The sequence below is a fragment of the Lycium barbarum genome, chromosome 2 (assembly GCF_019175385.1).
Source record: "Lycium barbarum isolate Lr01 chromosome 2, ASM1917538v2, whole genome shotgun sequence".
Lineage (NCBI taxonomy): Eukaryota > Viridiplantae > Streptophyta > Magnoliopsida > Solanales > Solanaceae > Lycium > Lycium barbarum.
Genome location: NC_083338.1, coordinates 114584061 through 114607075, shown reverse-complemented (window position 1 = coordinate 114607075; position 23015 = coordinate 114584061). Strand labels below are relative to the sequence as shown.

Below are 23015 nucleotides of genomic sequence, written 5' to 3'. Positions count from 1 at the left end.
CCCCGACTAGATATACGGACCAACATACGGTCCGTAAATTTTATACGGGCCGTATGTTTGGTCCAGAGGAGTATGACATTCTGGGCTGATTATACGGTCCCAACATACGGACCGTATAATTTATACGGCCAGTATGTTTGGCCGTATAATCCCCAGTGATTCCGAAGCTCGTTTCGTCGAATCGTTTGATCTCCAATCCTTGTGGAACCTTCTTAGCACTTGCTTAACACTTCAATACCAATATAAGGGATGTTATCACTCTTCTCCAAGACATCATTAAGTCCTCATTAACTCTTTACTTGTGATTCCTTTCCGATACCTATCGTATGCCTTGCCTTCTCTTGGCAAACTTTCTCCCCCATTCTCGAATATCTTTGAAATCTTAACTAGGGTCATCGAATGTCATTTCTTACTTATTGAAATACCGTATACTCGTACTCTTCTCTAGTCTATTCACTTGTGCATCAATGAATTTTTTTTTCGAGGTGTAACACCGAGAACCAGTTCGGATTCATGCCAGGCAATCGACTACATAAACTATTCATTTTATCAGGAGATTGTTGGAGCAGTACATAGACAAAGAGAGAAAGTTAAATATGGTGTTCATTGACCTATAGAAGGCATATGATCCTATAGAAGGCATATGATAAAGTCCCTCGGGAGGTCCTTTCAGAGCCGGCTCGACAAAATCGGGAGCCTAAAGTGAAACTTCACAGAGAGGCCCTAATTTTTTTTAAAGAAAGGAAAGATCGTCATATTTTTTATTTATTTAAAGTCTACTTTTCTAGCTTTTTAGATGTGAATTCATTAACTACCATTTTATCATACATTTGTTCTAATAAATTCTTTTTCAATTGATAGTTATAGTTATCAAGAGCTCCTTTTGGGATTTAATATTTCTTCAAAAAAAAAATTCTCTCTTTGGAATTAGAATATTTACAACAATATACCCAATGTAATCTTACAAATGGGGTTTTGGGAGGATAGTGTATACTCAGATCTTACCCCTTCCTTGGGAGTTAGAGAGGTTGTTTCCAATAGATCCTTGGTGCAAGAAAAAGCTAAAACAGTTGGAATTGTAATATTTAATGATAAGAATAGTAAAAGCGGGGAACTAAGATTTAATAATATACAAAAGATTTAATAATATATACAATATGATAAGTTTTAGGAAAAACGGGGCCCGAAAAAAATTGGGGCTCCAAGCCATTACTTTACTGGCCTTATGGTCGAGCCGACCCTGGGTCTTTTAGAGATGTTTGGAGTCTAAAGGTGTGCATGCGGCTTACATCAGGGCAATTAAAGACATGTATGAGGGTGCAATCTGGGTTAGGACAGTGAGAGGTGATTCTGAACACTTTCTGGTCATGATGGGGTTGCACCAGGTATTAACCTTTAGTGTGTTTCTATTTGCCTTAGTGATGGACGAATTGACATGACATATTTAAGAGGAGGTGCCGCAACATATGTTATTTGCGGATGACATAGTCTTGATTGACGTGACGCATATGGGAATTAACGATAGGTTGGACGTTTGGAGAACGACCTTAGGACCTAAAGGTTTCAGGTTAAGAAGGACTAAGACAAAGTATATGAAGTGCAAGTTCAGTGAGGTGACGCAGGAGACGGATGTGGAAGTGAAGATTGAGGCACAAACTATACCCAAAAGAAGAAGCTTCATGTATCTTGGGTCCATGATACAAGGAGACAGAAAGGTTAACGATGATGTCGAACACTGTATTGGAGTAGGGTGGATGAAATGGAGGCTCGCCTCCGGGGTGCTTTACTATAAGAAGGTGTCGCCTAGGCTGAAAGGTAAATTCTACAGAGTAGTGGTTAGACCAACATTGTTGTATGGGGCAGAATGTTGGCTAGTCAAGAACTGTCACGTTTAGAAGATGCGGGTAGCGGAGATGAGGATGCTCAGATGGATGTGTGGTCATACTAGGAGAGATATGATTAGAAATGAAATTATACGAGACAAGGTTGGAGTGACTTCCGTGACGACAACATGAGGGAAGCGAGGCTGAGATGGGTTGGGCATGTGAAGAGGAGGTGTAAGGATGCGCCAGTTAGAAAATGTGAGAGATTGGCGGTAGCAGGAGTTACGAGAGGTAGAGGTAGACCGACGAAGAGCTGGGGGAGGTGATTAGATTGGACATGACACAACTCCAACTGACCGAGGATATGACCTTAGATAGGAAGATTTAGAGATCGAGAATTAGGGTAGACAATTAGCAGGTGGTTGAATGCATGTGTGAGAGGTAGGGGGCTAGCTCTTCATCTCCTCTTCTCTTTTTCTTTGTTTTAAATCTTGATATTTTGTTGTCTTATTTTTCTTGCAGTCCTGCATCGACCACGTTTCTTTTGAGTTGAGGGTCTATCGGAAACAACCCCTCTACCACACAAAGGTTAAATTATGCGTACACTCCACACTCTTTAGACTTACTTGTGGGGTTACATTGGATATGTTGTTGTTGGTGGTGGTGTTATTTTAATATGCATGAGGTTTGACTTTTTCATTGTAAGAAGCAAGGGTAAAATCAAAGATTTGTGAAAAATGATAAAAGCAAATCCTTATAAATAAATCATCGCGCCGATGTCCCTTCATTCTGTATAGGTAAATAAGCATGGTATAAAAAGGGCAAATTTAATGGGCCGCATATGCATTAAGCCTAAAGAAAACCTATGCATCTTTTTTCACGATGAAAATTCATGGAAGATACAGTTAGTTGTAATTTGTAAACTTGTAAATAAATTTGGAAAAGTTAAGTGGGAGGGAAAAACAGTCTTTAGTGGTTAAAAAGAAATATCAGAATTAGAAAAAGAAAAGAAAAAATAGGAGTAAGATAAACGAAAATAAATAAAGCGGCCGTATACGGGAAACTCAATCCTATCAGTCCGTATCCGAGTGAGTCACAATCTGCGTCTGTACGCCACCACATCACGACTAATAAACGCCGCATAGATTTCAGTACCGTCACGAAATCACATTGCACGTAACCAAATTCCAATTAATAGTCAAACCTTTTTATTTTCTTTTACCAAAAAGCTTGGAAATCCTTCTCCATTCCACGCTTTTCCTTTTCCCTAAATTGAACAAATCCAAAAGGAAAAGCGGATACAAGGAAACTAGACAAAAAAAAAAAAAACAATTTGTTTTTAACAGAGTTTCCAGGTAAATCCACTGTTGTTTATTTGAATTTGAGTTAAATGGTCAACAAGGCGCCTAAACTATCACTTTCTCGCAAATTTCATACCTCAATTGTGTGTTTTAAGACAAATGGAGTGATCATTTAGGTAGGTAAAGGGAATAGTGGATCGTTGGGTATCAAACTCGCAAAAAGTAATAGTTTAGGTGTGTTTTTGGCCACTAACTCTTCGAATTTTATGTAATTATTATGTCCTGATTTATATATGTGTTTTATTTATGGGGTTTTGCATTCTCAATTTAGGTCCTTTTTTGACGAGTTGATTTCTCAGATGGTCACTTAACTGATAGCTATTATCGCATAAAGTCACTTTTTGTTAGAAGAAATTTGAATTAAGAAGAAAGGTGACTTTCTGGGATAATAACTGTTAGTTGAGTGAGTGAACATCTGAGAAATCAACCCCTTTTCGAGGTTAATTTTTGTAGCTGAAGTTTTGTTTTGAATATTGTAATACAGGGTATGGATGGAAAAGCTTGGTTAAAGGTGGCTATTTTCCTATGCTTAATTGCCTTTTCAATTGGTAGAGGTAATCATAATTGTGAATTACTACTTGCACTTGAATTTTTAGTTTCCTAAGCGCGCAGTGTAGCATGTTTATTTGGATTGTTTGCTATCAAAATAAATGTGGCTATTTTCCCTACTTAATTGACTTCTTTCAACTAGTAGAGTTAGAGTCGTTATTTGCAATAATTATCGACTTATTGCTATTGATTTGAATTTTAATTTGCTCTATGCTAACTGTAGTATATTTTCTTGGATCGTTTTGTGATCCAATTGAAGGGTGTTCAATATTATTTTCAACTGGCAGAGGTAATTATGTTGTCCAATAATTATGAGTTTATACCGTTGCTTTGATTTTTACTTTAATAGGTGATAAGTGTATTATGTTTTATGTGTTGCAATCCAACTTTATGTAATCGTGCATCGCAAAAATATCTGTCAGCTTTCATCGTGCAGTAGCATGTGAAATTTTGTTTTTAAGTTTAGTCGAGCTTAGGATTTTGTATATTCAGCTTCAGGTGCTTAGTGATTTTTGAATAGCTGATAGATGATAGTAGGCGTTGGGTGCACACTTATGGAGATAACTTTGGTATAACGTATTAGTAAAAGGTCTCACTCCCGCTATTTCCAATTAAATGTTTGTCTTTTTATTTCCCTGCAAAATAATATCCACTTCCTTTTATTTGTGCAAAAGAAAATAGTGTTTGCATAGTTGTATCTTTTTGTTTATTTTTTCTTTTGAAGTTTTGTGAGTGGAAGTAGATTTTCCATTGAAAAAGTGTCTTAAAGAGATTCACCCAAAAAAGCTTTAAACAAACAACATTTTTCAAAATAGTTTTAGATTTAACGCTTAGATCTCGAAAGTTAAAACTGGACTACTTTTAACTTTCTTTATCCAACTATATTTCTGCAGTATTTTAAGAAAACAAAAAATTCGGTAGATGACTCATCTAATATTAAACATCTTATAACTTTAACTCTTATGTTAATCTTATGCAAAGCCAAACTAGGACACTTTTGAAACAGAGGGAGTGGAAATAAGATTGAGGTAGGCGTGGTGGAGCTGTTATAGAGGATTGTGCAAACGCTGATAGGTCTGCTGTATGTTTAGATGTCGGAACTTAGTGCTTATTGCAAACTGATCAAGACGTCGTCACCAAGTTTTACTTCTATATGTTTTGAAGTTATTTTTCTGTTTACACTCTGCGCTTTAATGATTGTCGCTATAAACTGATCATGGACTTGGTTGACTACCATTAACAAAATTTCTAGATAGCTTACAATTATTTTGGCTGCAGACCTCAAAGTGAAGGCCAAGAACAAGCATCATGCAGCTATCTACAATCACACCCTTGCCACCATATTAGTGGAATATGCTTCAGCTGTAAGTTTTGTACACTTCCTTACCTTGTTAAGATTTTGTTCCAAATTCTATCTGGATCTGTTGTAGTTTCGGGGCCACAAAGGCAACTATATTCATTTATGACAATGTAAAAGTTCTGTATCTAGAATCTTGGAGGCTTCATCGCTTGAGTTGAAAATACAATTGAATCATATTTGGGCAACCTTCTTCAAGGCTGAAAGTTTTTTTTTTCCCCCCAAAAAAAAGTGTTTTTTTCAAAGTTAAGGTGTTTGGCCAAGCTTTTAGGAGAAGAAAAAGTGCTTTGAGTAAAAGCAGAAGCTGTTTTTGAGAAGCTGAAAAAGTAGCTTCTCCTCTGAAGTGCTTTTTTTTTTTTTTGAAAAAATACACTTAGAAGCACTTTTTAAAAGTTTGGCCAAACACTAATTGCTGCTCAAAAGTGTTTTTCAAATTTATTAGCCAAACACAAACTGCTTCTCACAAGAAATACTTTTTGAAAAACTCTTTTGAAAGAAAACGTTTTCCAAAATAAGTTGATTTTAGAAGCTTGCCCAATCAAGCTATAAGTATTTTATTAAGATCATCAGATGCTTTCTATGTAGTTTTAACTCTATATTTCTAGAACTCTTGTCTTTTGTTTTTCTGCACTTTTAATTTGCAGTTAATGCACGACATTTGCCAATTCAGGCCGCTCCTTTAATGCAGTAATTACTTTACATTGTTGACTTATATTTGATATCAACTAGACTATAACCAAAAATTTCCCTTTCATTTGCAGGTCTATGTGTCAGATTTGACAGAGTTATTTACTTGGACATGCTCAAGATGTAATGATTTAACTAAGGTAATCTATATGGAGCATTATCTAACACTAAAAAAGCTTCATATTAAATATCAAGCCATAGTTTTCATATATGATTAGTTTCTTCAAGCCTTCATTATTAAGTTGTTGTGAATGATATATTTCCATTTTTTCTTGAGCAGGGATTTCAAATTACTGAGCTCATTGTTGATGTGCAACGATGTCTCCAGGTGTGTATTACATTATGCAGAAGCAAGCCTGTTCTTAATTAGAGGCCCTACTTTGTAATCTAATACTCAATGCCTATCACAGGCATTTGTCGGTGTGGCACAGGATCTTAATGCCATTGTTATTGCATTCAGAGGCACTCAGGAAAGCAGGTTTGGTTACCACTGGTCCACTGCCCCTTACTTCATTATTATTGTTGTGCAACATTAAATTTGATGTATGGGGATTCAAATGTGTAGTTTCATGGTTAATTAGTTACGCTAAAATGGATGTCTTCGTGGGCAAACAGTTCTCTTGAAAGGAATAATGATATGCTACTCTCTAAATCCTGTGATCCAAATGAAAGTCAGTAAAACTTCGTGACTGAGGTGATAAATTCATGTTAAGTTGTAAAATCAAAAGAGAAAGTTGTACTTCTATGTACTTTCCTGGCCAACTGTCTGGGTGCAAGTTGGCTATTCATATTCCTTGCAAATTTGTGATGTTAAAAACAAGAACTAGATCTAAACCATCTTCTACAATGTTGTGGATTCATTCGCCAATTTGGGTGTATCACTAACTACTGTTCTCCAGCTGAATTTATTGCAACAAAAGAGACAGAGATGCTATTGATAGAATTAGCTGTCGACTGGATATCTAGCTTTAGTCTGACAAGCTTAAAAGTTTTAATTGATGTTCTTGACATGTAAGCATTTTTCTTAGGATCTACTTTCAACCTGAATAGTACTAATCAATGTGAAATGTGCTTGTAAAATGTACCGAGGCAAGTCAAAGAGTAATTTCCTCTAGCGGTCAGGTAGGGGGAAGTGGAAACACCTATGAGATCTGCAACTTTTGGCATGCCTGAGGTCATGCCTCAGGCATATGCACTTTAGAGGATTGTTTCTTGAAGAAAAAACGAAATAGGAAGTAGAAGCTTTATCAAATGAAAGGATAATTTCGTTGTTGAAGCTCATTTTAGCAAAATGTTTAGAACTTAGAAGGGATAACTAGTTGTTGAAGCTCTTGTTAGCAAACCACATTATGTGTGCATGTCGAGGAAAAGCCAAATATTGTGTGAAGCGTTTGCATAAAAGTAGAGCATGAACCAAACAGCACTCAATTTTCTAGGTTTCTTCTGCATTTTTCTATTTGTTTATATTGGAGACATTTTTTAATAGTAGAATAAGAAAATGTCACCATTGGACATTGGGCTTCCACCTCGGGCCTCAGCACAAGTGTTCCACCCACTGTTTTTCTCAAAACATTTGCCCTGATAAAATAAGGTTCAGTCATTATAGATTTTTCTAAGCACTAAGGTACCTGATTGGCTGCTTATAATTATGCTATTACTGGTCGTGATTTTGGTTTCAAAAGTTTGTTGAGGAGATTAAACGGCCCTGACCTCATAGATTATGATTGTTGATTGTATAACTTGTGGATCAGGAGCTGCTGAAGCTGCTTGGATCAGATTCTGTTACTTTCTGTTTAGGACAATATTATAAATGGGAGTAAAAAGAAGTTGAATAGAGCCTTCAGGTCTAAGCTGTCAAATGTTTAAGACTTTTCTTTTACTTGTTGATGTTCATTGTGACCAAGTTTAAAATCCAATAACCTCTGATCAATCTGCTCGCGGTTGTGATGTAATATTACTGTGTAGGAATGAAGCTATATGGTCTGTGGCTCCGTGATTCGACATATTTGATGTATAGTTAAGTTTGAACTTTTTGGTTACAGCCTACAGAATTGGATTGAAGATCTATACTGGAAGCAGCATGATATATCTTATCCGGGAATGGAAGATGCAATGGTGCGTGTATGACACCACCTCTTATGCTTCTATTTTGTGTTTTAACCTTCTTTTCTGCGTATTAGTCATCTCTGCCTCTTTTCAGGTGCATCATGGATTTTATTCTGCTTACCACAACACGTCATTGCGCCCAGGAGTTTTAAGTGCTGTTCAAAGAGCGAAAGAGTTGTATGGAGATATTCAAATTATAGTGACCGGGCACTCAATGGGAGGGGCTATGGCTGCTTTCTGTGGCCTGGATCTCGCCGTATGCTCTAAAGACTTGCCACTATTTTTTACAAAAATTCGTTGTTTACATGTTCTGACTTGCTATTTAAAGAGATAGGTCTTGTCTTAAATATCACTGATCTTGCATATCCTTACCGACAGATCATGCTTTTTTCTCAACGAAAGAAGAATATTACATGTCTTGTGGACCATTTGCCATATAATGCAAGAAACATTCTCCAACTTTCAGCTAATGGATTTATCTTCTTATTCCAGGTGCATCTTGGATGCCAGAATATTTCGGTTATGACATTTGGACAACCACGAATGGGCAATGCTGCATTTGCATCCTACTACCATGAACGGGTCCCCAATACAATTCGTGTTACAAATGGTCATGATATGGTGCCTCATTTGCCCCCTCACTATCGCTACTTCCCTCACAAAGGTTATCGTCATTTCCCTAGAGAGGCAAGTTCCGCAACTCAAAACCATGTAGTGCTTGATTTTGAACTGCACAAGTGTAATGATGACTTGAAGTGCATGGACAGTTGTAAGGAATAAGGCAGCTATCTTTCTATAGAGTATCTTGAGTTCAATACTACGGGCTAATTCATAAATGCAAATCTCAAGAATTTAAATTCATTTAGCTATTCAAATTTACACGTTAATATGAAATTGTGAATTTTCTCTATTAACCAACATTCTGCATCTCAGAGATTTTTATGCAAGTAGAAAATACAGAGAACTTCTAGTACTACTTTTTATTTTTTATTTGTATAGTTTGAGATTGAAGCATAGTTGTTTATAGTGTTAGCCTGAGATGAATTTACATGGAGAAACATGGTCAGTGAGGATCCATATGGTCAACCTTGACTTGTTTGGGACTGAGGCATAATTGTTGTTTGTAACCAACTTTCAGCAATTATTTTACTATGTTCTTCTGTCCTTGCCGATAATAAACTTAATCTCTGTGCTCACACAAATATTGTCACAGAAAACGGGATGGGAGGGATTAATATCTTTTTATCCCATTGTTTTTTTTTGTGTGTTCAGCTGTCCCACTCTCTTTTAGAATACGTTCAAATTAGGGTGTCAATGAATTTATTTAAAAGAAGGGCATCAATAACTGTACTTTTTCTGTAACTTCTACACTTAATATTCTACATATGATAAAAACTCGTGGTGCTAGTCTTTCTCATTTAGAGCATTCAAACTATGTTTTTTTTTTTTAATCAGGTAAAGTAGCATTAAAACAATGTTCAGACAAATCAAAGTGACTCTGCTTCTTGCTGTCGTGATTCGTAGTCGTATGTATTGACTGTGTGAGATCTTGCAAGTGCAGGTCTGGCTTTATGATATTGGCTTTGGAAGTTTAGTTTATACAGTTGAAAAGGTCTGCGATAATTCTGGGGAGGATCCTTCTTGCAGCAGGTAAAGTTTCTCTTTCATGTGCTCAGCAGAAATATATGCACTGAATTTCTTCAAATTGCTTTTCATGTTGGTTAGATTAAGTTACACTATAATCCAAACAGTGCAAAAGGCTTATGGTAAATCATAACCAGTTGAGGGCAAACATGCTGATTCATACAACTTTCATTTGTCAAATAAGAAAAATAATTTGAAAAAAGAGAGAAGAAAAATACATTAAACAAAATTCTGACAAGAACTTTTTAAAGCTGTCACAGGTATGAAACACAACTGTACAAAACTGTGATGATGAGGAAGAAAAGAGTCTCTCACTTTCTTTTGTTGATCAAAAAAAAAAAAAAAAAAACAAGAGAGAAAGTGAAACCATAAAACACTGATATTTGATACGAGACAAGTCACTTTATAGAAAATTGAGTAGAAGTGGTGTCTTTTTTTGAAGTTTAATCCAAAGAAGTTCAAATGGAACTTAATGTGGTGAGAGAGGCGGTGATTTTACTGTTGTAACGAAAGGATATGTAATGTCGCCGGTAATTTAGGATCCAGAAAGAACATTTTGGGTTAGAAACATGTCGAGACACCTAAACGCGGTGCACCCCTCTATAATTTCTTCGTAGTAATAAACGACAGGCTGAATATTACTAGAGCTGTTAGCCTCTTTTTAACTTCATCAAATCTATGTAGGTCGGTGAGTGGCAACAGTATTAAGGATCATTTAAGATATTATGGTGTAAAAATGTCATGTGATATATCAGCCGGATGCAGAATTGTGATGAGTAATGGTCTAGCGGCCTATCGCACAGCAGACAGCAACGGAAATGTCATCTTCTCCAGAAATATATCTTCTTCTGTTTTGAGAATGAATGTGGAGTCTAGTGAGGAAGGGAGATCGTTATAGATATTCATTGGGATTGCCATTTGGCTCTAATTTGGGAGAGCTGAAGCAGAAGCAGAGTTTCCTTTGAAGGCTTAAAGAGGAAATTGTATAGCTAGTCAAATCATTCAGTTCTGTCCTTTGCATGGAAGGACGTCATGCATATAGTTCCTTTTCTTTAACTTATTTTTTAATCTTTTTTTTTAACATCTCATACATGTAAATAAAAGATATTTAACTATTACTTGTCATAAATGATTAATATTCTGTTAATTCCTAGAAGTAGCTACGTATCCCTTAGAAAATGACAAAATTGGATTTCCAATCACTAGCAGTTGTGTTATGGACGAATCTCCTATTATTTATTTTATTTTCTGCTATATCTGGATTCGCGTCGCGTAGGATCCATTCAGGTGAAGCGCTCCTTACCAAGGATTTCTCCATGCTCAGGGTTTGAACCTGAGATCTCTGGTTAAAGGAGAAACAACTCATCCGCTACACCACATCCATTCGCTACACGACATCTTTGCTGGTGTGAATCTCCTATTACTATAGTAGTAGTTGTTCTTTTGTTTGCTTTAGGGAATTTCTTTGTAATTCATTTGAGCATCATCTATATCTCAAGATGGAAAGTTGGAATAACTGTGTCTGAAACACCCATTCTATCTTAGATTAATTTCTTTCTCTAGAATAGGAACGGGAGACAATAATTTTGTAGTAAGATGATACAGCTTCATGTTTAGTGTACATGTTTTTACGGAACTGGAACCAATTAATAGAATGAAAATAAATGACCAACTAGAAAGAAGTCTAGAAATAAGAATGAGATACATGTCTATTTTATGGTACAAATTTATGTGACACCTTTTTCTCCCCCAAGTTTGGGATGTTTCAAAAAGTTAGCCATTTTGTAATATATCTTTATGTTAAAAAATAGGGGAAAAGGGTAAAAAATATCCATCTACTTTGAAAAAAGGGCTAAAAATATCTTCCGAACTTATTTTAGATAAAAAATACTCCTCCCATCATTAAAGTTTTCAAATATACTCCATCTTAACAGAAATCCCTAACATAACCCAATTTCATTTTTAAGCCCGCTCCATTTAAACCCGACCCAACTGCATAAAAAAACTCATATGCGACCAACTCGTTCCCGAGTACTGCATTTGGAGCCATTAGGCACAGGAGAGAGTAACCCATATGGTTTTTTTATTTAGTTGGGTCGGGTTTAAATGGAATGGGTTTGAAAATGAAATCAGGTTATGTTGGAATTTTCGTTGAGACAGGGGTATAATTGAAAACTTTAATGATGGGAGGGGTATTTTTGATCCAAAATAAATTTGGAGGATACTTTTAGCCCTTTTTCCAAAGTAGAGGTATATTTTTTACCATTTTCCCTAAAAAAATATGCACCAACCCGTTAAATTTCTTAACATTGAAGTAATGTGTTTAAATATCAAATAAATTTCTATTCTTTCACAAGTACTAATATAGAGCCCGTTTGGATTGACTTATAAGTTGCTTATAAGCTGTTTTCGGCTTTTTTGAGTGTTTGACTGACCAGCTTAAAGTCATTTTGTGCTTAAAATAAGCTCAAAAAAATAATTGGGCCCATTTGACTTAGCTTATCTAAAGCAGCTTATAAGCTGAAAACAACTTATAAGCCAAAAAAAATAAGTTAGACTACCCCAACTTATTGTTTTTTAGCTTATAAGCTGTTTGCAGCTTATAGGCATAAGCCCATCCAAACAGGCTCATAGTAATATAACTCAAATTAATATCTTAACATATTCAGTTTAATACCACTGTGTAAAATGGGATGAAGGGAATATTTCATTTTATGAAGGGTTGGTGGAGAACTGGAGATTCTTAATAATGTCAAGAGACCAACAGAACAATACTATATTCATATCATAATTCAAGACTGAGAGAAGTATGGGAACGATCCACCATTTGCAGAAAGCTTTGACAACAACTTAAAGAAATTCCCATGAAGCAGATTTTGATGAAATGGGAGATATGAAGAACAGAGTAGTATATCAGTCATCTGAAAACAGCACAGATATGTATACTTAAGCTGAAATTACAACAGGCTTTAAAAAGCTAGGATTAAACTAATAAGCAGCCCTCTTCGATATTCCCATGCCTGCAGTTCAATCTGTTTTCGAATCTGTAGTGGCTGATGTTTCAGTTGCATTCTCCTGCAAAATTCAGAAAAAATGACATTTTTTTCCATCAACAACTGCTAACATTATCAACATGGGAATAAGATTCTTTCAAAGAAGAAATTTTGTTAGCATGTCTTTGCTACGACGAAAGTCATTTCTTGTGGAAAATATATTTCATAGGGAATTTCAGTGTTTGGGTAGTGAGTGAAAAAATGATTTATGAATTTTTTTTTAATAATATTAGCAAATTGGAGAGTGATTTGATGATCATTTTTTAGCACTAAAGGTTAATAATAATGTCTAGGGGTCATTTGGTTCAAATACAAGTTATCATGCGATTTGTTATGCAAGCAAGGACTTATAAATATGCCGATCCGAGTCCATTGATTAATAATGTAGTGATTGTAATGCATGAATTATTTCTTGTTACATGTTTGAATTGTTGCATTCAGAGAACTAATTTTGAAGAATTTGAGGGTGCTTTTTGTCATTTAGTTAGTTTAATCCATGCATTGCTAAAAATCCGTATTATTATCTCACATTCTATCTCAATTTCCGAATAACTTATATTTCCAGGAAAATGACTTTCTTTGTGCCAACTGCCAAACAATAACTTGTACAAAAGTTGATAAAAGGATTTAACATTTTACATTTCAAGTTCATACCTCTTTTGGCTTTTCCTCTGTCTCTGGTTTAGGAGCATCCTTGGCAGTTTCTGGTTTAGCAGCATCTGTTGCCTCACAAGTAGTGGTGACTTCTTCCTTCTCTTTTTCTTTTTCTTTCTCTTCTTCAGCTGGCTTAATGGTCTCCTCTATGGGTTAAAAAATGCATATTAATAATATCAACAAGGGAATAAAAGAAGAGAGTAAATTAAACAAGTTCAAATTTTAATCCAAACATAATTCCTTTGTTTTCCCCCCTTGTTGCTTATCTTAGAAAACCACATACCGAAAAAGAATTACAAATTTTTACTCTCAAAATATATATATAAAAAAGAAAGCCATCAAAATTCATGAAAAAGAATGGACCTGAATAACTTAATTTGAAAATTAAAATGGAAAATTGACATAAATAGTCGCTCACTAAAATAATAGCCATCAAATGTATTATTTTTATGTATATTAATGTATAATATATATATATATATATATATAAATATACATATATCTCATGCATAATAGTGTATATTTAGCTAGCGAATGTACTTATTTTTGACTTACCGGTTGAATTTGTAACTTGCCCTAAATATTTTGGCCGAGCGGCCTGGTATTTAATTTTCCGTATTGAAAATTACCATGTTTTGCATTTTAAATTTTTTGGAAACAATTTAAAACGAACTTTTTTTGAATTTTGGCAAAAGAAACAATTGTTTTCCAACTAATTTAACAGAAAACTAGGAGTATGATGAAAAAAAGTCAACAAACCAGTTTTTTCTTTTGCTTTAATCTCTTCAACTGATTCTTTCTTCTCTTCAACAGCAACACCAACAGAAGGGGTTGTTTCATCATTTCCATTCTTCTTCTCTTCAGGTTGAGTTTCTACAACTTTTTCTTCCTTCTTTTCAACAACAACCACCTCTTCTTTGGCTTTTTCCAATTGCACCATTTCTTTCTTCTCAGAGTTTTCTTTAACTTCTTCTTCCTTAGCCACAACTTTAGGTGCAATTACCTCCTCCACCTTGGCTGTAACCTCCACTTTTTCATCACTTTTTTTCACAGTTTCTTCATTTTCGGTTGTCTTAACATTTTCTTGAGCTTCAGCCTTTGTGGAGGACTCAGATTTAGAACTCAATGATCTCTTGTTCTTAGGAATGGTGGTGTTTTCTGTTGCAACTGCATGCTTTGATTCCCCACAACCCATCTTTTATTATATAAAGAATTGGAGGAACTTGCACAAGGAAAACAGATGAAGAAATGGGGTATTGATATTTTTCTGTTTTCCCTTTTGTTTTTGGATTCAAAGGGAAAAAAAGAAAAGATAAGAGGAGAGAAAGATTGATGGAGAATATTATTGGCTCTCTGTTTTCTTGGAGAGGGTGTTGGAGGTTTCTATTATAATTGACAGAGGAACCGTTTTTTTCGTTGGCTTTTCAAGGTTGAGAATTTGCACCGTATTTTTTTATTTTTTAAAAATAATTTTGTTAAATTGAAAAAAAGATGTCCACTGGTAGCCAAATTTGCCTCCAACGTTAATCATAAGAGAGAATTAAAAGATTTTGAGTCAATTATATGCGATTTACTATACATATACATTTTTGGTTTTTCTTTTTCCATCTATATATATAGTCCTAATCAAATGTTGTGGGTGCAATCATACCCGTAGTGAATAGCTTAGATAAGTCTATATGACATACAAGAGTTACCCTTTCTGTCTCAATCTCAATTTATGTGACACTTTTCGCTTTTCGAATGTCAAACAAGAAAATCTTTAATTCTGATTTATTCATACCCCTTATAAATATTTTGCAATTATTGTGACGTATAGTATCTTGTATGTAGTTTATAAATATGTAAATTATTTTTCAATTAATTGAAAGATTGTATGTCTGAATTTCACGATCAAAATAGAAAAATTTGACTCACAAAATTCGAACTGTGGCACACAAATTGAGGCGGGGAGACTACTTAACATTATATCTTAATATTTTTATTTTACCTTTTTCTTCGAATTTCTTATTTAAAAGTACATTTATTTGTAACAACTGTACTTCCTAATTATGGGTATGAATTAAACTAATTAGCACTACTTGCTTTGTTTGAAAGGGCCAATTCATGCATGCAAAGAAAGGGCTGTTGCCGGCCGTTTGAAAGGAAACATAAAATTAGTTTATGAAATTAAAGTTGAAACATCCGCTAACCATTGTCTGTTAGCCTTTTCTTTTTCCTTCTCTATGAACCAGTTGTCAATTCTCTACTGCATTTTTCCTATATTATAATTCTGGGTCGTTTCTTTGTCTGTTAAACTGCTGAACACTAAATCTGCTAACCTGCAGTGTCACTTGAAGGTCCCTCGAGGGGCTGACTGTTGCGTTCTAAGGAAAATGAGATCATGGGTTTTAATCTAGAAAGAAACGGGTCAGATTATTTAGGGGCCGGTTGGGTTTAAGAAATGGGTGGATCTATTTTTTAAATTAATTAAGATATGTGGCAAATTAAAATATGTCACGTGGATGTTTTTAAGTTCCAAAGTTAAGGTTATTAGTTTGAGGGGTATTTTTGAGCCAAAAACAAAGGTTAAGGGTATTTTTAGACCAAAAGGTGATAGGAGGATATTTGTGAGTCATTTCTCATACGGTAGGGGTATTTTTGGCCCTTTTTCATTCCTTTTTGTTACTCCATTTGTTTGTCTTGGTTACTATTTGGAAAGTCAACATATGTCTTCTCTGACCATAATTTTCAAATATCTTTTAACTATTTTGAATTGTTAACTTTTACTATGTTGCCGTTTGGACATGTTTTGAAACCCTAAATCATGCCTTTTTGGATGATTTGGAAGTTCATCCCATGGTTTGAAACCATGAGATGAAATTGCATGTCCAAACGTTGATTTTATATCATGGTTTCAAACCATCATTTCAAATTGCATGTCCAAACGCCTACTATGAGGTGCCATTTAGACATGGTTTGAAACCCCAAATCATGTGTTTTTGGATGATTGGGATTTTATCCCATGGTTTGAAACCATAAGATGAAATCGCCAAACGCTGATTTCAAAGCTTGGTTTCAAATCGCATGTCCAAACGCCTACTTATAATACCTTTTTATGTAGTTTCTAACTATGTAAATTTTGTTTCATAAAACTTAAAGATTCTATGTCCGAATTCACACAGAGCATTAGTTAGTTTGACCTCATACTCTCAATCAAGCCAAACACATTGAAACTGAGGGTGTAGTTCATTAATTTTTCCTATGATTATATGATAGTAACATGATTTGTTAGGACGATCCGTTTGATTTTTCTCTTAATTAAGGAGATTTAAATTTTCTTAATTAAGAATATAATATGCGCAATTACAATTTTAATGGGACATTTGAGGATTTATTAACTACATTTTATGTGAAGGAACATTAGGGCAATCACTGGAAGATGGAGTCAGTTAAATAATCTGAAGATCAAGACTTTAAACGTGAGGATCAACAGTTTCCAAAAGTTTAATTGGCATAAAATGAGGTTTTAAGGAGCTTGTTCTGGCTAAGAGGTAGAGTTTAAATGTGAAGTTAATTCCAAGAAGAAAATTCGAAGATAATCGTTTAACTCAATGTAACATTAATTGTTTTTTCAAAATACAATTGAATTTCTTTTCATTGATGAGAAAGCAACACTTGCATTAGATTAATCATATAGTCGTCTTTCCCATCTCTATAATTAGTTAAAAATTCTCATCATCTTTTCCTTCTTGTCTTTTAGGAGTATATTTTTTCAATCCTTATCTTTTTGTTTCTACTTTAGAGCCGGTACAAACATGAAATTTTTCAAAGATGCATCTTAATGCAATTAGAATACTCCATTAAATTAATGACCGAATCTCTTTGTACGTATATATTATCCTAGTATAAGAAATTAATAATAGTTCCACATTTGTACGGTGTGCTCTAAGTTGGACCTCTAATGGGCTGGACTATGGTTGCTCGTCTATGGGCTTCAAAAGTCGGACAGAATTTAGGATTTACAGTTAGTGGAATATTTTCTTCTTTGGGGGTTATCTTTAAATTTTGTCCCTCATATTTGTAATCTTTAAATTTTGCCCTTCATATTTGTAATCTTTAAATTTTGCCCTTCGGCTAAAACCTATGGGTTCCAGGTTCGAATCCCCACTCAGTCAAAAATTTAAAAAATATTCGCAAGACAGAGTTTGAATTTCGCTATGCCCCCACCAGTAGAATTTTACTTATGTTTAACCAAAAGTCTGCCGATGGGGGCAGACTTTGCCTTGAGGCATATATATATATATATATATATATATATATATATATATTACTTTTCAAGGTAAACTTTTAGTTATGCTTTAACTAAAAGTGTACCCCAAAAGACATAACTAAAAGTATGCCCTTAAGGAATAACTAAAGTTATGCCGGACCTGGCATAACTATAAGTTCTGCCTTATAAGGTAAAATTTATGCCTTAAGAAAAAGTTCCGCCTTAGGGGCATACTTTTAGTTATGCCTTAACTAAAAGTCTGCCCCATAAGGCATAAATAAAAGTATGCCCCATAAGGCAGAACTTTTCCTTAAGGCATAACTAAAAGTTTGCCTTATAAGGCAAAGTCTATGTCTAAGGAAAAGTTATGCCTTATGAGACATACTTTTAGTTATGCCTTAACTAAAAGTCAAGTCTATGTCTAAGGAAAAGTTATGCCTTAACTAAAAGTCTGTCCCATAAAGCATAACTAGGAAAAGACTTTTAGTTAAGGTTTAACTAAAAGTCTGCCCATAAGTATACCGGACCCGGCATACACTTGTTAAGGAATAATCAAAGTTATGTCGGACCCGGCATACTTATGCCAAGTCTGCCCATAAGGCATGAGTATATCGGGTCCGGCATAACTTTGGTTATTCCTTAACAAGTGTATGTCGGGTCCGACATACACCCGATCCAAACCTTGCCTTGCGATTTTTTTTTAAAAAATTTATGCTTGAGCGGGGGTTCGAACCTAGAACCTCATGATTTCTGCGCGAAGCTCAGGGTTGCAACGCGAAGGGAAAAAATTAAAGACCAGCAATATGGGGAGCAAAATTTAAAAACCACAAATATAAGGGGCAAAATTTAAAGACCACCCCAAAAGAAGGGCAATCCGCGCAAAAAAATGAATATTTTCAAGGAATTTTTATATGGTAGCTAACATGTAAGAGATATTTAAGTATAATAACTACACTTTAATTTTAGTACAAACCGTAAGTCACGACCCAGCCCCGTGGGCCGCGACTGGTGCCCTAATTGGACACCCAAACTCATTCGCTTACCAAATCAACATATCAAAAATTTATTCAAATTTAGCATACGTCTTTTGAACAGATACTGAAAACAGATATCATCTTAAGCGGTCACCCGTACCGAAATATCATATCAAAAACCGGTAGGCTGGCGGAATATACATCGCCCGAATACACATACATTTACAAACATAAGGGTCGTTTTGGCCATAATAGCAAATGGGGCCGCTTAAGGCACAAATCACAAACATAATCGAACAAACGTGACCCATGACCCACATATATGACTACAGGCCTCTACAAACCATAACAGAAACATATGACGGAACAGGGCCCCGCCGTACCCAAATAGCCATATATACAGAACATGTATAACAGAAGATATATACCAAAAATATGAGCTCCGGATCAAAAGGAGTACTCCAAATAGCAGAATAAGTATCCTACACTGGCGGGTCACCTGAACGAACGTCTGTACCTGCGGGCATGAAACGCAGCCCCCGAAGAAAGGGGGTCAGTACGAAATATGTACTGAGTATGTAAAGCATGAAGTACAGTAATCCGAATCATAACTGAAGTGAGAAGTACAGAAAATGGATACAGAATTAGTATATCGAAACCTGTGCTGAAAATATAATTAATGCAAATAAAATCATGCATAAGGCTCAGGAATGTGGTCACCACTCCGACGCTGGTGCCACAACACAGCATAACTCCAGAAGGTTTCAAATCTCCGTACAACCCCGTACATAACACATCATCACAACAAATCATAAGCCATATCATAGCATAACTCCATAAACGGAACCCGGCCCTATGGCGAGGTCTCGGGAACCGTAACACAGCATACTGTCGAATATATCATAGTGCGCACGATCACAAAACCGGCCCGGGATCCGGCGAACGATGTAATAGTAGTATGCACGAGCGGAGTAGTGCGGAAATCATATGCATATAAGTAAATAAATTCTGAGACTCGATAAATAAATATGTATATACCGATATCAGGAAGCTCAGAAACAGGTATCGGGTCAATTGGAATTAGGATACAAAAATTACGAGCTTTTGAAGTTCGGAACCTTCTAAAAATATTCCACAAGCCATATTTAGAAATTCAAGTAGCAAACATATTAGGTAGCTTTCAAATATCATTATGGATCAAACCAAATGGAGACTTTGGAACCATATATATGTACCAAAATATTTATCAAAGACTTACGTCATATCAATTTTCTTTCAAACACATTCGGAAATATACCAACGAGGACTTTCGAACATCATATATACATATCAAACCGCATGGAATACTTACGGAAATCAAAGACATCGGCCATCCTAGTGGCGCTAAGAATAGAATTTTCTTTAGAAGCATACGTATACATTATTTGTTCATTCCATAAAGGTCATGCCAAAAGAAGGGAAGGTAAACTCTACATACCTCAATTCCTTCATGGGCTAACGAGAGTGCCACTAGTCCCAGATGACCCAACGAACGTTAATCTACACCATATAAATCTTTTACGTCACAATCGAACCGAAATTTCAAGAATTGGGTCACTACTACATTTCACCGAATATCTACTGGGCTTAAAGCTTAACTACGTTCAACAGTGATCTTTCAACACTTAATACCCATTATTCTTTCCAACATAAGATACCATTTTTAGATATATAGCAATCTGTTTCATCATCTAGGAGTCAAACAATTTACTCCAACCCATAACTCAGCAGTTCAAATTATTTCTCCTTTTAAGAACCCAAATCATTAATACCCATTGCAATAGCTGGTATAAAACTCAAATCAAATATTTCAAATACTTATCCATAATCATATTTGAGAGTAGGGTAGAGAATTTACTTCTTGGGGTTCCAACACTAAGATTAAACTTTGAAACTAACTCTTGAAGATTTCTTCTGGTTGTTGTCATTCCTTGAGGTTGTTCCCACGGATAACCCTCCTATTTTTCACGTCACCACGAGCTTGGAAATAATAAGAGTAGCTGCTGCGTTATTTCAGAGAAAATGGCCAAAACAGAGGGCCGTTCTCCTTCTAAGAAGGACAAAATGAGGCTTGGATACATCTTTGTGTTCACTGAAATGGTCTATTTTCCTCTATGTATAGCCCATGTTTATCTCTATGTATATATGTGCCTTTGGGCAACCACTTAATTGCTGGCACCACTTGAAGAGTGCACAGCTAAATTACTTCCAAGTGTACAAAGTTTGGCCTTTTTAAATGATTAAAACATTAACCTTGTCCCTTTTCCTTTATGCCACCGTTTATATACTTTGAGCCAATGACCACTTTCACCAATATTCCTCATTCTTGGATTTATTAATCAATACTTGTGTAATATTAAATCATACACGAATGCTACAAAATTTGTAATTAAAAATTCTAAAATGTGATTGACATCTCCCCATTTAACCGGTTACATAATTAATTCTTGGTCTCAATTTACTTAAATAATGAATCACTTCTAACACACTTCGTATACTCATTATCATGATCTCGTAATATAATACTAGTCCATAGCCTCTTTTGTCATACACAATACTTTCCAGTCACCGTCGTCATACTTCAGAGTCTTAAATCATTTCGGGACTCCGCATTTTTATACAGCGAGCCCTTTATTTGTATACTTTAATATGACAAAATTATCCAAAGATCGGGTCTACTTAAATATGTCGAGCAGTTCGAGCTATAGCTCGAAACTCGAGGTATTACATTGATGAAACTTGCCCTCCTTCGTTTAACCTCTAACCTTCATGACACTTACTTACTTATAATCTCAAAAGTAATCTTGTCTTGAACTCATATCAATTAACTTACAACAAATCCAACATACAAAAGTACGGGATGTAACACCGTAGTTATAAGGTATTGGTATTTACAGCTCGTAACTATAAGGTATATGTATTTGGTTGACTGTATATTTGGGCAGACTAGATGTATTTGATTGTATGTGTTGTTTGACCGATCTATATGAATATGTATTTGCCTGATGATATTTTGGAAAAGTAGAGTATTTGACTGTATGTGTTGTTTGACTGCTCTATTTACATATGTATTTGACTGACTTATTTTTTGGAACCGTATATTTGAATACACGCGAAACAGGTAAAACATAGCTATAAATTGTAATTACAAAAGCAGTCGCTACTTTTGGTTAGAAGCCTAAAAACTATAGCTATTTATGTAAGTTATTACGGCTAAAAAAAGTTATTACAGTTAGTGGGTTAGGTTTAATATTGGAATATTTTCACATAATACATATGTACGGCTCATTATTTTGACTAGAAGTATAATAAACAAATATGAGTTTACAAGTGTACGGCAATCGAACCCGTGTCTTCGACATCGTTGGACAAAAGGGACCAAAAAGCCATTTTTCATATACCTCAACTTCGAGAATAGAAGTGGTTACTCTTTATTCCATGTTTATGGCATAAGGGACCATTACATTTTGTTGGTGCGATAACAATGGCATGTATGTATTTGCACTCTTTTGTTTTAATCTGAGACAAATTCAGAATGTTAAGAGTCAATAAGTCGGAAAGAAAAACTCAGTAGGTCCATGTGTGCGAATTAATATTCAGATATTATATTTTTAACAAATGTGTAATTTTAGTTGGGCGTATTTAGTGCTTACTATATAGAGTAGAAATAGTGCTGAATGACCACTTTTTGTTTCTATCTTTAAAAAGTAGCAATTGTCTCGAAGTTTCGAATTTCACAAGGGAACTTCAGGAAATTATCTTAGAGGTAATTTCATATGGAATTTGAAAATAGTAACTATTTCAATTACAAAGGCTGAAAAGTGATTATTTGTAATTTTTCCCTCTACATTGGATTAGATTTTGGTATTAGTGGTTTCAGTAACCTACTCATTACACCATGCTATATAGGAATTAACTTTATTTATGATCTATTTAGTATTCACTGAGTTCATATAAACTATTTTAAACCATGTTGTTCAGAACTATGTTGATTTCCTTTAAATTTTCGAGGATGGATGAGGTTCGGCTTCTGGGGTAGGGAGAGTCATAAAACATTACACATAATGCATTAGAAAATTGATATTTTGCGTAAAATAAATTTTAGCTTAATGTTCTTTTTATTGTTTATGGTTTAAAATATGGTTATGACAAATTCATTTTCTTCAAAAAATTGCTGAAGCATCCATCAATGATGAGTTATTTTTATGCCGGAAATTTAACTTTTTTTTTTCTTCTGAGAAATTAACACATCATTTCGTAATTTTAGTATATAGGAAAATAATTTTGTAACTTTACTGGTATAATAGGTAAAGTTTACCGACTTTACTGATTCAAAAAATATATTTTGTGACTTTATTGATACAAAGAGTAACACTCAGTAACTTTAGCAATAGTAAATGGTTAGTGAAACTTTATTGGTACAATATCTAAAATTCAATGGACACGAGTGAAATTTCATTTAGTTTTGGTATTAACCTTTTTTTTTAATTACAATAAAACTTAGGTTTATGTAGTA

The 23015-nt window shown here is 34.8% G+C and overlaps 2 protein-coding genes and 1 long non-coding RNA gene across 6 annotated transcripts; 1 reads left to right on the top strand and 2 right to left on the bottom strand.

Moving 5' to 3' along the window:
* Positions 1-2901: 2901 nt before the first annotated feature.
* Positions 2902-10752, top strand: LOC132626828 (lipase-like). Of its 4 annotated transcripts, none has more exons than XM_060341833.1 (11): positions 2902-3178; positions 3669-3738; positions 5012-5097; positions 5852-5917; positions 6058-6105; positions 6188-6255; positions 7820-7892; positions 7978-8139; positions 8376-8570; positions 9445-9533; positions 10212-10752. In XM_060341833.1, exons 2-11 carry the CDS (start codon positions 3672-3674, stop codon positions 10423-10425), a joined length of 1068 nt encoding a protein of 355 aa, XP_060197816.1. In that variant the 5' UTR covers positions 2902-3178; positions 3669-3671; the 3' UTR covers positions 10426-10752. The 4 variants fall into 4 exon arrangements, with proteins under 4 accessions (XP_060197816.1, XP_060197815.1, XP_060197818.1 ...); XM_060341832.1 differs by lacking the exon at positions 2902-3178 and adding an exon at positions 3201-3358; XM_060341834.1 differs by lacking the exon at positions 2902-3178 and adding an exon at positions 3227-3300.
* A 1525-nt stretch (positions 10753-12277) lies between these two features.
* LOC132621491 (uncharacterized) lies at positions 12278-14624 on the bottom strand. The gene is made up of 3 exons (XM_060335782.1): positions 13994-14624; positions 13235-13380; positions 12278-12602 (listed from the first exon to the last, which is right to left on the bottom strand). Exons 1-3 carry the CDS (start codon positions 14427-14429, stop codon positions 12555-12557), a joined length of 630 nt encoding a protein of 209 aa, XP_060191765.1. The 5' UTR covers positions 14430-14624; the 3' UTR covers positions 12278-12554.
* Positions 14625-18604: 3980 nt separating this feature from the next.
* LOC132621487 (uncharacterized) lies at positions 18605-20632 on the bottom strand. Its single transcript, XR_009575527.1, has 3 exons — positions 20358-20632; positions 19938-19999; positions 18605-18977 (listed from the first exon to the last, which is right to left on the bottom strand). It is a non-coding gene; the product is annotated as an uncharacterized LOC132621487 (long non-coding RNA).
* Between the last annotated feature and the right edge of the window lie 2383 nt (positions 20633-23015).